At 35.8% G+C, this 13,152-nt stretch overlaps 1 protein-coding gene across 8 annotated transcripts in view; it reads right to left on the reverse strand.

The window, feature by feature from the left end:
- Positions 1–12,760, reverse strand: part of ETV1 (ETS variant transcription factor 1) — a 92,324-nt gene extending 79,564 nt beyond the window's left edge. Inside the window, exons 1-5 of one of the 8 annotated variants that reach the window (XM_014863065.3) lie at positions 11,781–12,209; positions 11,486–11,682; positions 11,219–11,350; positions 10,326–10,413; positions 8,852–8,899 (exon numbers count right to left, since the gene is read on the reverse strand). In XM_014863065.3, the coding sequence (XP_014718551.1) occupies positions 8,852–8,899; positions 10,326–10,413; positions 11,219–11,263 (181 nt within the window). In that variant the 5' untranslated portion in view covers positions 11,264–11,350; positions 11,486–11,682; positions 11,781–12,209. The other 7 variants (XM_014863066.3, XM_014863064.3, XM_044766636.2 and 4 more) reach the window with 7 other exon arrangements.
- Positions 12,761–13,152: the final 392 nt, after the last annotated feature.

Genomic DNA, 13,152 nt, shown 5'->3' on the forward strand with positions numbered 1-13,152 from the left:
CCATTTAAATTGACACAATTCTTTCAAATGATGCAAGCTATCACACACATCCTTCTGCTTTTTAGAAATGTCTGCTTTTGGTATGTTCAGTCTATTACAAATTAGACTACCATAATTAAGAATGTTTGCCCTGCATTTGGCCAAAATATGTGACAAAATTTTTTAAATGAAAGCATTGACATTGATTTTGGTCATTTAATAAAATATTATGTTTCATTGATTATGGTCATGATAAAAATAATAAATGATAAAAATAAACTCCATTTTTTCATGCAAAATATTTTCCTAGTGACTATTCAGCACTAACAAAAAGAATGTCACTATTTCATCAGTCCTAATGTCAGAGGACTTCCCTATTTTTAGTAAAGGAAAAAAATACTGAACAGCCAGGACTTAATGCATTTGGCAGCAATCAAAACACAAGTACACTTTTTCACTTCTAGAATATTTTCATCGTGGTTGATTGAGACATCAAAATAACCTATTTCGAATTGACAGAATATTACGAAAATAAGTTTCTACACGCACACACAAACATGCACTCACACACATACAAACTATATAACATAGAGGTTAGGTTACTTTTAATTTGGTAAAAATACAGTGTATTATCATCCTAATTAACGTTAGCTATGATCTAATTAGCTAGTATTACTTTATTAGTATTATCTAATACTGAAACTTTTTATCCAATCAAGTCATATTAAAACAGATGTCAATTAATTTTTTAAAAAAGAGTCTATTCTGTATGGGAGATGCTTATTAAAATAATCAGTCTCTATTGAAAAAGTGTTGGGCTGGTAACTGAATGAGTTAAGAACAATTCTACATAAAAAGAAATTCTATACCAAAAATTCCATATATAAAAGGAATACAACATATAGAATTAAAGTTTCTTTTAATCGGTTTATTTAACAGTATTTTTAAAAATAGAAATTTTGGGCTGAATAAAGTTTATGTTCTATTATCAACAGCAGAACTAATGATAATCTTGCCTATTACCAAAATATATGCAGTTTGACATTCATTCTAACAACTTTATTCAGTATACCAATACTAAAACTTATTAGAGACAAATTCCATTCTCTGGCACCAAATGAAACCAAAGAAATTAAGAACTTTTTTTCCAAATTATAACTGATGTCTATTTGATCAGGCTATACCAGATGAAGAGATTTTTTTTTCCCTCCATAGTCCACTAACATCTGATATTAGCTATCATGGGTAACTAAAGTCATGCAAACTCCAGATCATAGTTCTATGACATAGAAGCTGTGTAAACTGTGTAACATTATTTACACTCTTTGAACTCCATTTACTCATCTGTTTAATGGTGATAATGCAGGCTTTTTGTGAGCATTAAATGAAATAATCTAAACACAATGCCGGATACTCAAGAAATGTTACTTATTTTCTTCTTTCCAAACCTCCACCACCCACCCATTTTTTTTCAATTCACACACAAAAAACTACTTCAATCATTACAAAGTAAGTTTAAAATCTTTACTTTCAATGAATTATATTGGAGACTAATAAAAGTAATAGCTAAAATTTGTACATTAGCATTCTCTTAGCTAAAAACACCTTTTTTGCCATTGCAGTCAGCTTGATTTTTCTCACAGACTCACAAATTATTAAGTGGAGGAGTACCCGTTAAAATAAATCTTCATACCAAAAAAATTACAAAAATGTTTTTAATAAATAACAGCAGGTAGACACTCAAATCCTACACGTTTTTTCCATCATATCCACATGTTTTGGTTTTCCTTCTAAATTAACGGCTAAACAGATATAACTATTGAGATTCAAAATTATCAAGCACAGCAATTACTATGCTTTTAAAAAGCTGGCATTTACAAGAATCTAATAAAAATGTAATACCTCTTTACAGGAACAGTTAAAAATAGCTGGTGAGTAACAAAAATATATTTGTAACTAAATATGCTGGTATGAATGTCCTACAGATCAGACTTTTTTTTTTCTTACTCTCATAAGACAAAGTTGTAACTCCATGATACGCATCACTCACTGCAGGGAAGGCATAAAAATCACTGATGGATAAGAGGCGTGTGTTGGGCTACGTGTGGAAAAAAGGGCAAAACTTTAGAAGCAGAGGAAACCAGAAGTTATACCTCACAAATATACACAAATTAGCTGCATACTAACAATTTGTAAAAAAGAATAAGGATAAGAATTGCTATTTCTGTTCTAACTCCTTAACATACTGAATAAATACTTCACACTTACGCCTGAACATATTACAGAATTTTAACAAAAAACATATGACTCACATTTTCACAGAAGCTAATCTTAAGAAACTGAATGGACCAAATGAAGCAGCATGCTACTTAAATAGACAAAGGCTGAAGTCTACTTCTCATTTCAAGTTAGAGTAAAAGGAAAGCAGTTAACGAAAAACACAAGTTGGATCTGGGCAAGGAAAATATGACACAGTATTGCCACACTCGGTTCAGAGATTTCCTTTTTTTCCTCAATTCCCGGGAATTCTGTGAAGTAGCACACTGCAGCTGCCTGCAAATTTGTGGCAAGCCATACCAACTCCAAAGTGGAAAATTAACAATAGAGGCCAACCTAAAAAAAACGCTTTTTTACTGCTGTCTATTATAAACTATGCTTGGAATAATCACCTTTGGGGAATGAAAATGTTTCCCCACACTACGTAATTAAAGAGGAAGGGGAAGGAAGAGTAAGAAAGGAGAAGGAGAGAAAGTATATACCCAAAGACCAATAAAAGGCTTTCAAGAAGATTAAGCATGCGGATTTTATTGGTAATGGCTGGAGGGCCTCTATCAGTTCATTGCACATTAATAGACAAGTTGCCATCAAGTCTCAGGACTTCAGCTTTAAAAGGCCAGCATCTGCACTCTCAGCTATCTGCTTCACCTAGATTATTATCCAAAGTTGTTTTTCTCTCCTCTCTTTCTTTTTACTACATAGCAATCCATATCATGAGAAAGAAACTCATGAAAATACTAATAATGATGTAGACATCACAGAATCACTAACCCTCATTTTCAATTTTAATATACTTTCTTAACTCACATTTCCTGGGAGGTGGGCAATTTTTAAATAGAGTTTGCCTTTATTCTACGCTTCTTTTAAACTTTCAAATAAAATAATAATTATTACTTAAGAAAAGGTGGGTGTTTAAATATTTTCCAAGGTTGGCTGCAGGCAAGTTAAAAGCCCCTTTTTCTTACAAACTAGGCGCCTGTTGAGTTTTCCTTTAAAGCTAGGAAAAAAGTAGAAAAACTACAAATGAAACAAATGTCAAGTATAAAAGGGGTTAATATTTAATTAAAACCAGTTCTATCCACTGTAACAATGACCTGGAGCCAAACAAGGCGGAAGATGTATGAGTCATTCTTTCTGCCCGTGAATGAGACAGCTGATCTCCTCAGCAATTCCTCCAGACAAGCAGGCAGAACTGGAGTTCTGCCTCCATTCACAAAAACACAGTCCAGCATGAGCCATGTGGCCCAACCGCAATCTTTTCATGTCACACCCTTCCAGAGAGCTAAAGCAAGTCAACTTGAACTTACAATATAAACACACCGATTTTATTGCTCTATCTCAAATACAGCTCAGATCCATTAACGTCCACATTTAAATAAATGACAAGTTTACAAAATTAAATCCACATATATTTATATATGTTTAAGCCATCCTGCTTTATAGGAACTTGTTACAGAAACTTGAATGTACAAAACCAAGAAAGGAAGGAAGGAAAAAGGAAAAGGGGAAAGAAACAAGGATAGGAGGATGGAAGAATGGATGGAGGAAGGAAGGAATGAAGGAAGAAAGAGGACAAACCATTAAAGAAAAGCCTTATTTTTCTTGCCTGTTATTCAAATTTTCTTTTTCCTAGGATTATAATAGATTATTGCTGAACTTTGTAGCATTTCACTTTGAATCACAGGGTTAGAAACAAGCTTCTCTGAAGACATTTAAATTTTATTTTAAATAAAAGTAAAACAACAGGAAAATCAACCTTCGCACAGTGGTATTCTGTTTAATCCTGAAACGAAGCTTCAGGCCATGGAACAAAATAATCATGAGGCCACTAAGCCTAGTTTTATACCACATCCGCTTTTAACATTAAAACGATTGTACCAGTGTATAAGCATTAATTAATGCAGAAGTATAAACATATTTAAACATACAAAAAAAAGGGCCTATTTCCTCATGACAGAAACATCTTTAATACTTGATAAAGACATCCTTTCTCTATGCTCTGAAAGAAAGAAAACAGTAAGTTTTAGTCGTCTTTGGTCTCAAATCAGCTTCAATTCCTAACTCTAAACTGATCCATATAGTGACTTGAAAACTTAAGAGTACCTCAGAACTGTTGTTTCTAGCCAAATATTTGCCCCAGTGCTACAGAGGTCTGACTTTATTATTAGCGGTATTTTAATTACAAGATTGTACACAGGTCAAAGGGTACATTATGAAAGTCAAGAAATTACACATTTACTACAACTAAGCTAGAAAAGCTCAGCAATATTTCAGTAACATTGATTAGAACCCTCTGGAAAAACTGTATCTAGGCTACATCAAATTCAAATTTTATTTGGAAGAAACTTTTCTATTTTGCAAATAGACCCTAGATGAAAAGGCATTTATATAATTCCAATGAATATTTAAAAATATAATACATTTACTCTACATATCTTTTATTCAAGTCAAAACAAGAAGTCTTTCATATTTTAGAGTATTTCCTGGCACAACAAAAAGAGGGGTGATAGACCTCCCTTCCCTCTTACAAAATGACTCCTGCTCAATTCTAAAACATAGTAGGGACTTCTGTAATTTAACGCTTAATTCTCAATTCCTTTTTTATGTAAACCACATAAAATAGCGTAGTTTTTAAAGTCTTTATTCCTTACTGCATCATATGAAAAAGAAAAAAATTTCGGAGCACACATCCAATTCACGTTCCATTTTAAAAAGAAACAGTATAATTTTTGAAAAATAAAAATGAGTGCATTATGCCTATTGTGTATCGTGGATGACATTATGTACAGAGAGCGACAACAGCCTATAGTATTTAAGGAACATCATAATAAATGATTTTTAATATAAATTTAGTGTCAGCCACTGAAGTGAATTGAGGAGATACAATATCTCTACTTTTAAGTCAACCTGACTATTATTTGAAGGTCACAGAAAACAAAAGAAAAAATAGCCTGATCTGCATGAGGTAATAACTTTTGGTGTAGAATGGTTGTTCTTGGAGATAAAACTTTGACTCAAGTGTGGTGGCAGCACGAAACCCTGCTACACCACCACTGAAAAATATTTTACCCCGATGGCAGGGAATCACTGTTGACTTTTTTCCTTAGTATTACTGATGAAAGGGAAACGCAAGAACATCTATACCCACATGCAAAATAAGGTTCGAAAGTTGCTATATATTTACAGTACATACATATGACATTTTTTATTTCTCTTTAAGTTGTGTTGGTAGGTAAGCTTTAATAAGCATCTTTAGAAGAATGCAATCCTTTTTAAACTCAATTTTACATCCTTCTATTCCTGCCCCCCCCACGCTAAAGGGTCCATTTTAACTATGAATTTCTGGGACACCATTCACTAAAGCCCCACTTAAAACAGGTTGTTAAGAACAAGATGTTACCACGATGATGATGGGATTGATATTTGAACTCATTATTTCATGGGATCAAATAATTGAAATGGCCTTTCTGTCAGTAGCAATCTAATTCAAAAGACAAAGAATCAATAAAGAACTGCACATAGTAAAATTACAATATAAAGTAGCTATGGCAAAATTTAAAATAGGCACATTCTCTAATTTTTTTTAACTGCTACTGTGGTCACTGAAAACATTACCTTTTCAATTTTCTTCAGAATGAAAAGTGATTATTTTAAATTGTGGTATATATGTTACAAACTTTTAAATTGCAGTGTTAGTACTCAGAAAGTGATACTAATATAAAGTTCTATTCTTCACAAATATATTTTTGAACCTCGTTTGGAAAGCAATTTTGGGGCAGAACGGCAGTATATTTTTAGAGAGGACTTTAGCAAATTGAAAATACTGGTTCTCACCCCGCCCTCAAATAGTCCTGCCTTACCTATCCCAATTTCTCCATTGACATAAAACACATTTCATAATCCATAATAATTCAGCTATGACTGATCCTTACATTGCACTTTGGGTCTAATCTATAAAAATTCTTACAGGACAAAAGTAAACATGCTAGGATGTATCATTTTCCAAGTATTCAGGGACTTGGATAATTTTTTAAAAACACGATTTTTACATGACACTTTACAACTACCTTGACTCTCACGTCTAATAAGATTTTTAGATCTGTTTAACTTCCAGTGGGATTCTAACTCATGGGAGAAACTTGGCTAATTGCCAATGATCTTTTTTAAAAGGGTCAAGATGCCTTAAAATTCCATGGTCACTTTCATGGCTACAAAGCGTTATGAAAAGAAATATGTAAATGGTTCGTAGTCTGCCAATTTGGCAGTGTTTTAATTTCTGGATGTCCAGAATGACATAAATGGACAAATCTAGCTACGAATAAACTAGTGTAATTTTGAGATCTCTTCTTAGCTAATATTGTTCAAGATGTGGGATAAGTCAAGTCAAAAGGCTAATGCAAATAATATAATTACATATAATTGCTAAAAATGAAAATAAATGTGCAGTCTATTAACAAATAGTAAAAAACAAAAACTCTTCTCACTGTTAGATTTAAAAAATTGTATTAACTTTTGGTTTATATCATGATAGGATAAATTAATGTAAGTTATTTTGAAAAATGTTTAAATTGTTCCAAATTGCAATCTTATCCATAGTTTGTAAGTAGCAGCCCACCTGCATCTTCAGTAAGACACTCCAAGGACTAATTCCTGAACTTATTTAAGCTTATGAATTCTTTTCTAAGTAAAAGTCCATGTTCCTCCAAATACATCAGTCATTTTCTAGGTTTATTTTATATAAAGTTGAATCTTCAGAACTGATTTACAGGTATGTTAATAATCATGGGTAAGAATATTCAGTGCAGAGTTTTGAAAGATAGACTGGGATAAATTATTCAAATCACTTATCCAAGCGACAAAGGAACAAAACAAGTCAAAAGTAAAAAACTGTGCTGAAACTGATTATAAAATGGTAAGAGTCTGTCACAGATTCCACATTTTAAAATTCCAGGAACAGAGTTGCTATGCACATTCAAAATCTGCCAGCAAGTGCACTGACTTGGAATCAATGAGACTTAAACATCTCAAGAACCAACAAACCTTCCAGAACAATTAAAATAGATATTTTAAGTTATTTTGGAGAAGCGAATAAATTCCCTTAATGTTCTCACAACCTTCAACTTTGCAAAACTAACAGATGAAAGTTAATGCAAGAACCTCTGTGCAAATTTTTCTTGAAAAAGTTACGTTTGAATACATGGCTTATGTTGCAATAATAAGTAATCTATTGCAATAAGTTTCATTTACAGAGACAAGCAAAATGACCTTTAAATGTAAGAAAAACTTTCATTAATACTTACCTTTCATTAACATACAAATACAATCACCCTTTCAAAGAGCTACTAGGAAATCTATTTAACTGAAGATTCATAAAGATTGCAAAAGCTCTTTGGAGAACTAGAATATCACCAAAACAAAGAAACTTATTTTACATGCTAACAGCAACTTGATCAACTGCAAGCAAGACCACCGATAAAATGCAGCAGTCTGCCTCAAAGTAGAACAGCCACACTTGGGTTCCATTTAAAGAGACCCTCTCTCTTCTTTTAACCATCTTAAAAATCTGTTCCAAAAATTGCATGTTTCCCATACAATATAAAGACAGAAATAACACAGTTATACTTAGTGCTTAAATATCTATAATTTTCTCTTTGTGTTTCCCACAAAACACATCACAGGATAAAATTAATATTTCACATTTATTATGACAAATAGAAAAGAAAAATTTCAAACTACGGACGCGAAGAAAAATCTCTCAACATTAGGCAGTTCTCAAGCTGTATAAAGCTGTACTGAAGCAATATCTCATTGTTCCAAAATAAAGTTTCACACAATAAAAGGTACAATAGATTGCAACACAAAATTTTATCAAATAGTAATCAAAAATCAAAGTAATGCCCTCTAAATGTCTCCTTGCCGTAGTAAATAAATTCTAAAACAAGTGACATAATAGCAAAGATCAATTTCAACAAACATCACATAACAGTAACAAATAAAAAACATTTTTAAAATTCTCAAAGCCCCCAAAGATTTATTTTAAAGCCACAGATTTCCTAAGTATTGGATACACACCTAACGTTCTGTGTTGTGAACAAGGTGGAAAGAAGACACTTGCACTTAAATCTTGAAGCATCCCGTCCTGATGAACCCAGAGAAACTAATTTCTGCCATCAGAAAAGTCCTCCACCAGAACACCAAATAATGATATGCGCTGCTCTAAAGGAAACAGCAAGCCGGGTTCTGGCTCTAGGAGGTCTCTCGAGGTACAATAATATAAAACCTGATCAATTGCAATTAAAATCTGAACAGAGGCTTAGAACTTGAAGTCTTGGTGCATTAGTTCTTGCCAAAAGCAGATGTGATTGTGAGCTGGAAGCAATTTCTCCTGGTAATTTGTGATGACACTGGGTAGTGCAGCCCCACATTCCCCAAAGACAAACTCATCAGCGGCTCTAATGTATGCATGACACATGAGGTGGCTCTTTTAGAGCTCAATTAATTGGGCTGAACATTAAGACAGCAAGTTCAGGACTTTTTTTTTCCCTTCTAGAGTTGCTTTCCCCCTCCTTTTAAAGCAATTTTTTTTTTGCCTTACCTTCTGCAAGCCACGTTTCCTGTAATTGACTTAGATCTTGAAAGAGTTCTAAAAAACAAGTCAAAGACATAAACAAAAGATTTGCAAAGCTTTAGGCTTCATTAAATGGAAATGTTTGTCATGAAATTGGTATTAAATATCAATTTAATTTGGGGAGGGAGTCAACATAAAAAGAAAGAGGATTCATAACTTAAATATCTCACTGATCCTGCCCATTTTGATGGCTATTAAGCAACACTTCTTTAAGAAATTCTTTTAGTCGACTAAATAATAGTCATTATCTTTTTTCTCCCCCCTTTTAACAAATACCTTAATAAATAAACTCAAGGACACCAAACACACATACACTAGGATTCACAAAAAGGCTGAGGTGAAGGTGTGTCTTTCCACGGAAATCTTTCTTAAATATATTCAACTCTTGCTAAAGTAGTAGTAGGGGAAAAATTTTAAAGACCGGAAAATATTTTATATATATCTTCTGAATCTGATGTAAAAGATGTAACAGGATATGGTGTAATTCTCCAAATACTATATGTTTTCAGGTTCAATGCCTCCAAACTAAAAGGGACAGCTTTTAAATATAAGATTTTAGAGGAAAATTTCTACTATAGGTAGACAAAAGCTTTACAAAGGTCAGAGAGATAATTCCCTGGTACCTGTTTCTTATCAAGTCCAAAACTGTGTGTTTTGTCATAGCGGGGAGGGAGAGGGGTATCCAGTTAAGTATGAAGATTTGAGGAAGTTTCAGAATTCAATATACCTAATCTAAAGGGCAAACTGAGCTTTGATAATTAAATCTAAGTATATTAAGTTTATTGTGAATGTTCCCATATGGCTGGAATAATTTATAATACATTGACCTCCTACCAACAGTTCATAAAAAGAATCTGCAACTTAATTTCCCAAATAGGTATTATAATTACTAATTAGGCCTTAATTATGATTCAGTGAACACTTTAAGGCCTGTAAACAAAACATTATGATCTCACAATGGAGTCATCAAAATCATCCATGAAAATTTTGATAATAGTATATGGTTTTAGTGTCAGGGGGATGGGAAATCAAACAATCACTTATATTGTTTAACTTCTAATAAAGTAGAAAGGAGAAATTAAGCAGTGTACATAGCTGCTTATTTGTTCCACTGTGTTGGATATTTTTAAATTGTTACCTTAGTGTATGCGATTAGTTATATGCCATATGGACATGGGTATTTAAACACAAAAGAATGATTAAAAGAAGGATGTCAACTGTTAAGTTTTTATTTCCTCCTTTCATTAGTTTGTGACAGGGCCATAAAATATCCTCCAATGCAAATCATCACGTTATGTTAAGTGCTCCAAGTAAAAGTCTTACTTAAATGCAGTAATTTGAAAGTTTATCATTTTTAACCTAAGACTGAAGTGCTCCTCTTCTCTATGAGGGTGGAGAGTATAGGTAAAGAGGGGGTATTCAGCCCCAAATCAAACCTCACCTTCTGAATCATGAGCCAGATCTCTGTTAATGAATTTTCTTTTCCTGACATTTGTTGGTTTCTCGTTACAATTTCTCCCACGCTGATTCTACAAAGGGAAAGATAAAATCCTTTAGAAAAATGTAAACCTCAGATGTCACACAAAAAACACATGCACACAGTCTACTGAGCCCTCTCTCTAAATAGAAAAATCAAACTCAAGAGTATAAACACTAATATTCATTTTCTGCCTTTATTTGACAGTGAAAGCTTATGCTGAGAACTCAACAGCCAGGGAGAGTTGCTTGCCAGTGCCGATCATAACACACTACTATTTATCAGACATATACTCATGGTATCTCAGCATCAAAACAACATTAAGCAATTGCACTTAAAGTCGTTTTTAGGCTGGATCAAAGCTAGTGATCAAATTAAAATACAGTGAATTTTATTCTCTGATAACCCCCCCCCAAAACAAAAGGAGAGTGGTGAAATAAAAAACAGAAGAGAGAAAATGAGAGAAAAAGATAAAGAAACAAAAACAGCCCATGTAAACAAAAAGTGTCAGCATTTGTCTCAACTTCATTCTTTTCAATGTGGCAGACAAACCCAGCCAAAAACTTTGAGTGCAGCAGCTGCTGCTGCCCTCCATCTCCTCTTGCACTCATCTTGGGCACTTTAATCAGAAAAAGGGGTCTTAAAAACAAAACTATGCCTTATCCAAATCACTGAAAGGTAAGCTCATTTTGAAGATTGGGCTTCTAGAAGCAGAGTCGCCCTACAGTGGCAACAAAGCAGATAAAGTATCTGCAATCCCAACCCCCTTGCCCCCCTCCCTTCTCATTCTCTCCCTCCCCTCCACCCCCCCGTCGGAGTCAAGTTTATAAACAGCAACTTTCGAACTGATCACTCACATTGGTGACCATGTAAGGCACTTGCTGGTCATAAAATCCATCCATTCTGCCGCTCTTCGCAAATCCCAGCTCAGTGTTTTATATTTTGAGCATTTAGCTGGAGATTTCCTCGGGATCTGGACTTCTATCAACCTAGAGGGGAACAAGATGGCTTTTAGGCTAAAAAAAAAAAAAAAATTCATGAATGAAGCTCTTGAATTTGCATAGCTAATTACCCTCCGACGGTCCCATTCACAAAAATAACCCTCCCTACACCGCCTCCTTCACCTGGATCCAAAGAGAGCCAAGAGAGTTCACAATTTACATATTTTCGGCAGTAGCAAAAATCCGAACAAGAGGCGATGTATTTATTTACACTCTCGATGTTTCCCTGCGCGGTCGATGTACCCCGGGCAGCTCTGATTCGCAAACGTGTGCAAAACTAGCAATGGCGATCAACGAGACTTGCTTTGCACCTAACGGGACTAAAGAGACGGAGACACCTCTTTCATAAGGATAGTTTTTGCACCCCGCAACCATGCAATTATCTGGAGAGACACAAAAAGTTGTTGGAAAGACCCACCTGAAGGCCACGCTAGGCGAACGGCTGCAAAAAATTCCCTCTAAATTTAATAAAAACATTAATTATTGCCCAGCACTTCCCCCTTGGAAGCCGAAAGCGCCTCTGACAGAGCTCAATTCGGTGGTTTTTCCTCTACTTCTCCTCCAGGGGCCTCCAATCCAAACTGATGGATCGCTGCCTCCCATTGGCTCCGCGTCTCTTTCACAAGATCAGATTTCGGGCTGTCAATCAGGCGGCTTGCTGCCCCTTCTCCTGGATCTTCCGCGCCCCTCTACCCAAAGCGGGTGCTCCGCCGGCTGGCGCAGGGTCCACAGCCTGCAAACGCCACGGAAGAAATCGACTGCCTTCCCAACCCGCTGCTTATTGTTAAGGCGCCCGGGGACTCTGAAGCCATGTGTATCGAGTCGCCAGTTCTCCTTACTGGTGTGTTTGGTCACTACTGGGCTGATTTCCTAAAGCACTTTTGCTCGGCTCAGGTATATACCCTGAAGTGCGATCCACTAAGCCTGTGCCTCCTTACTCCCCCTCCTCCCCTCCCTTAAGATCTGCAGCCCCCCTACTTTTAACCGAAGGGGCACACCTCGCTCTGTTGCCTCGTTCCCAACGACCTTTTGGCCCAAGTTCTCTTCTCGTTTTGCAACACCCACCACCACCATTATGGTTTATCAAAAACATTTTTTTTTGACGACCATCCTCAAGTAAAACAAGACCTTATCTTTCATGGGACAGTAAAATAAAAAATCCATGGGGGAAGCACCTGGGAGAAGCAGAGGAATTCCTTGTAAGGAGGGTTTGCGTTGGAAGGGAAAACGGAGGACTACAGAGCGATTTAGGTGAGGAAAAGTAACAAAATCAAATTTGTCTCACATGTACACTGGGACAACGTGCTTCCAGTCCACTGTGGAGGTGGGGAGGAGCAGGGAGAGAATGGAGTGGCTCGGATATCCTAGGGACCCGCAGGCTTCTCGAGCTTTTGTTATGTATACACTGAGGTAGAGGGTGTCTCTTACTGTACTTGACGCTTTCACTTCCTCTCCAGCTTTTAAACAGCCAGAGCCGGAGTTGGGGGCGAGCGGTGACGGGGCTCGGGTTTCAAGGACAATGACCAGGACGTTAAAAAGTGAGGGCTGCAACTCTGAAAGCACTTGCCCTGATCCTCCTATGGGGCTTGCAGCTCTAGTCTTTTAAGAAGACTCGGCTTAACAGGGGATGGGAGGCCTCGGGGATGGGACCAGGGACTCAGTGGTGTTGAAATTGACTGGTGACGACCAATGCTAGAGACCAAAGGACGTTTCCGGCAGCTGTTCCACCCGTTGGGAAACGTGCCGCAGTTCTCGATTTCTGTTTGAAAGTTTCCTTCCTTAAATGGAAC

The sequence above is a fragment of the Equus asinus genome, chromosome 1 (assembly GCF_041296235.1).
Source record: "Equus asinus isolate D_3611 breed Donkey chromosome 1, EquAss-T2T_v2, whole genome shotgun sequence".
NCBI lineage: Eukaryota > Metazoa > Chordata > Mammalia > Perissodactyla > Equidae > Equus > Equus asinus.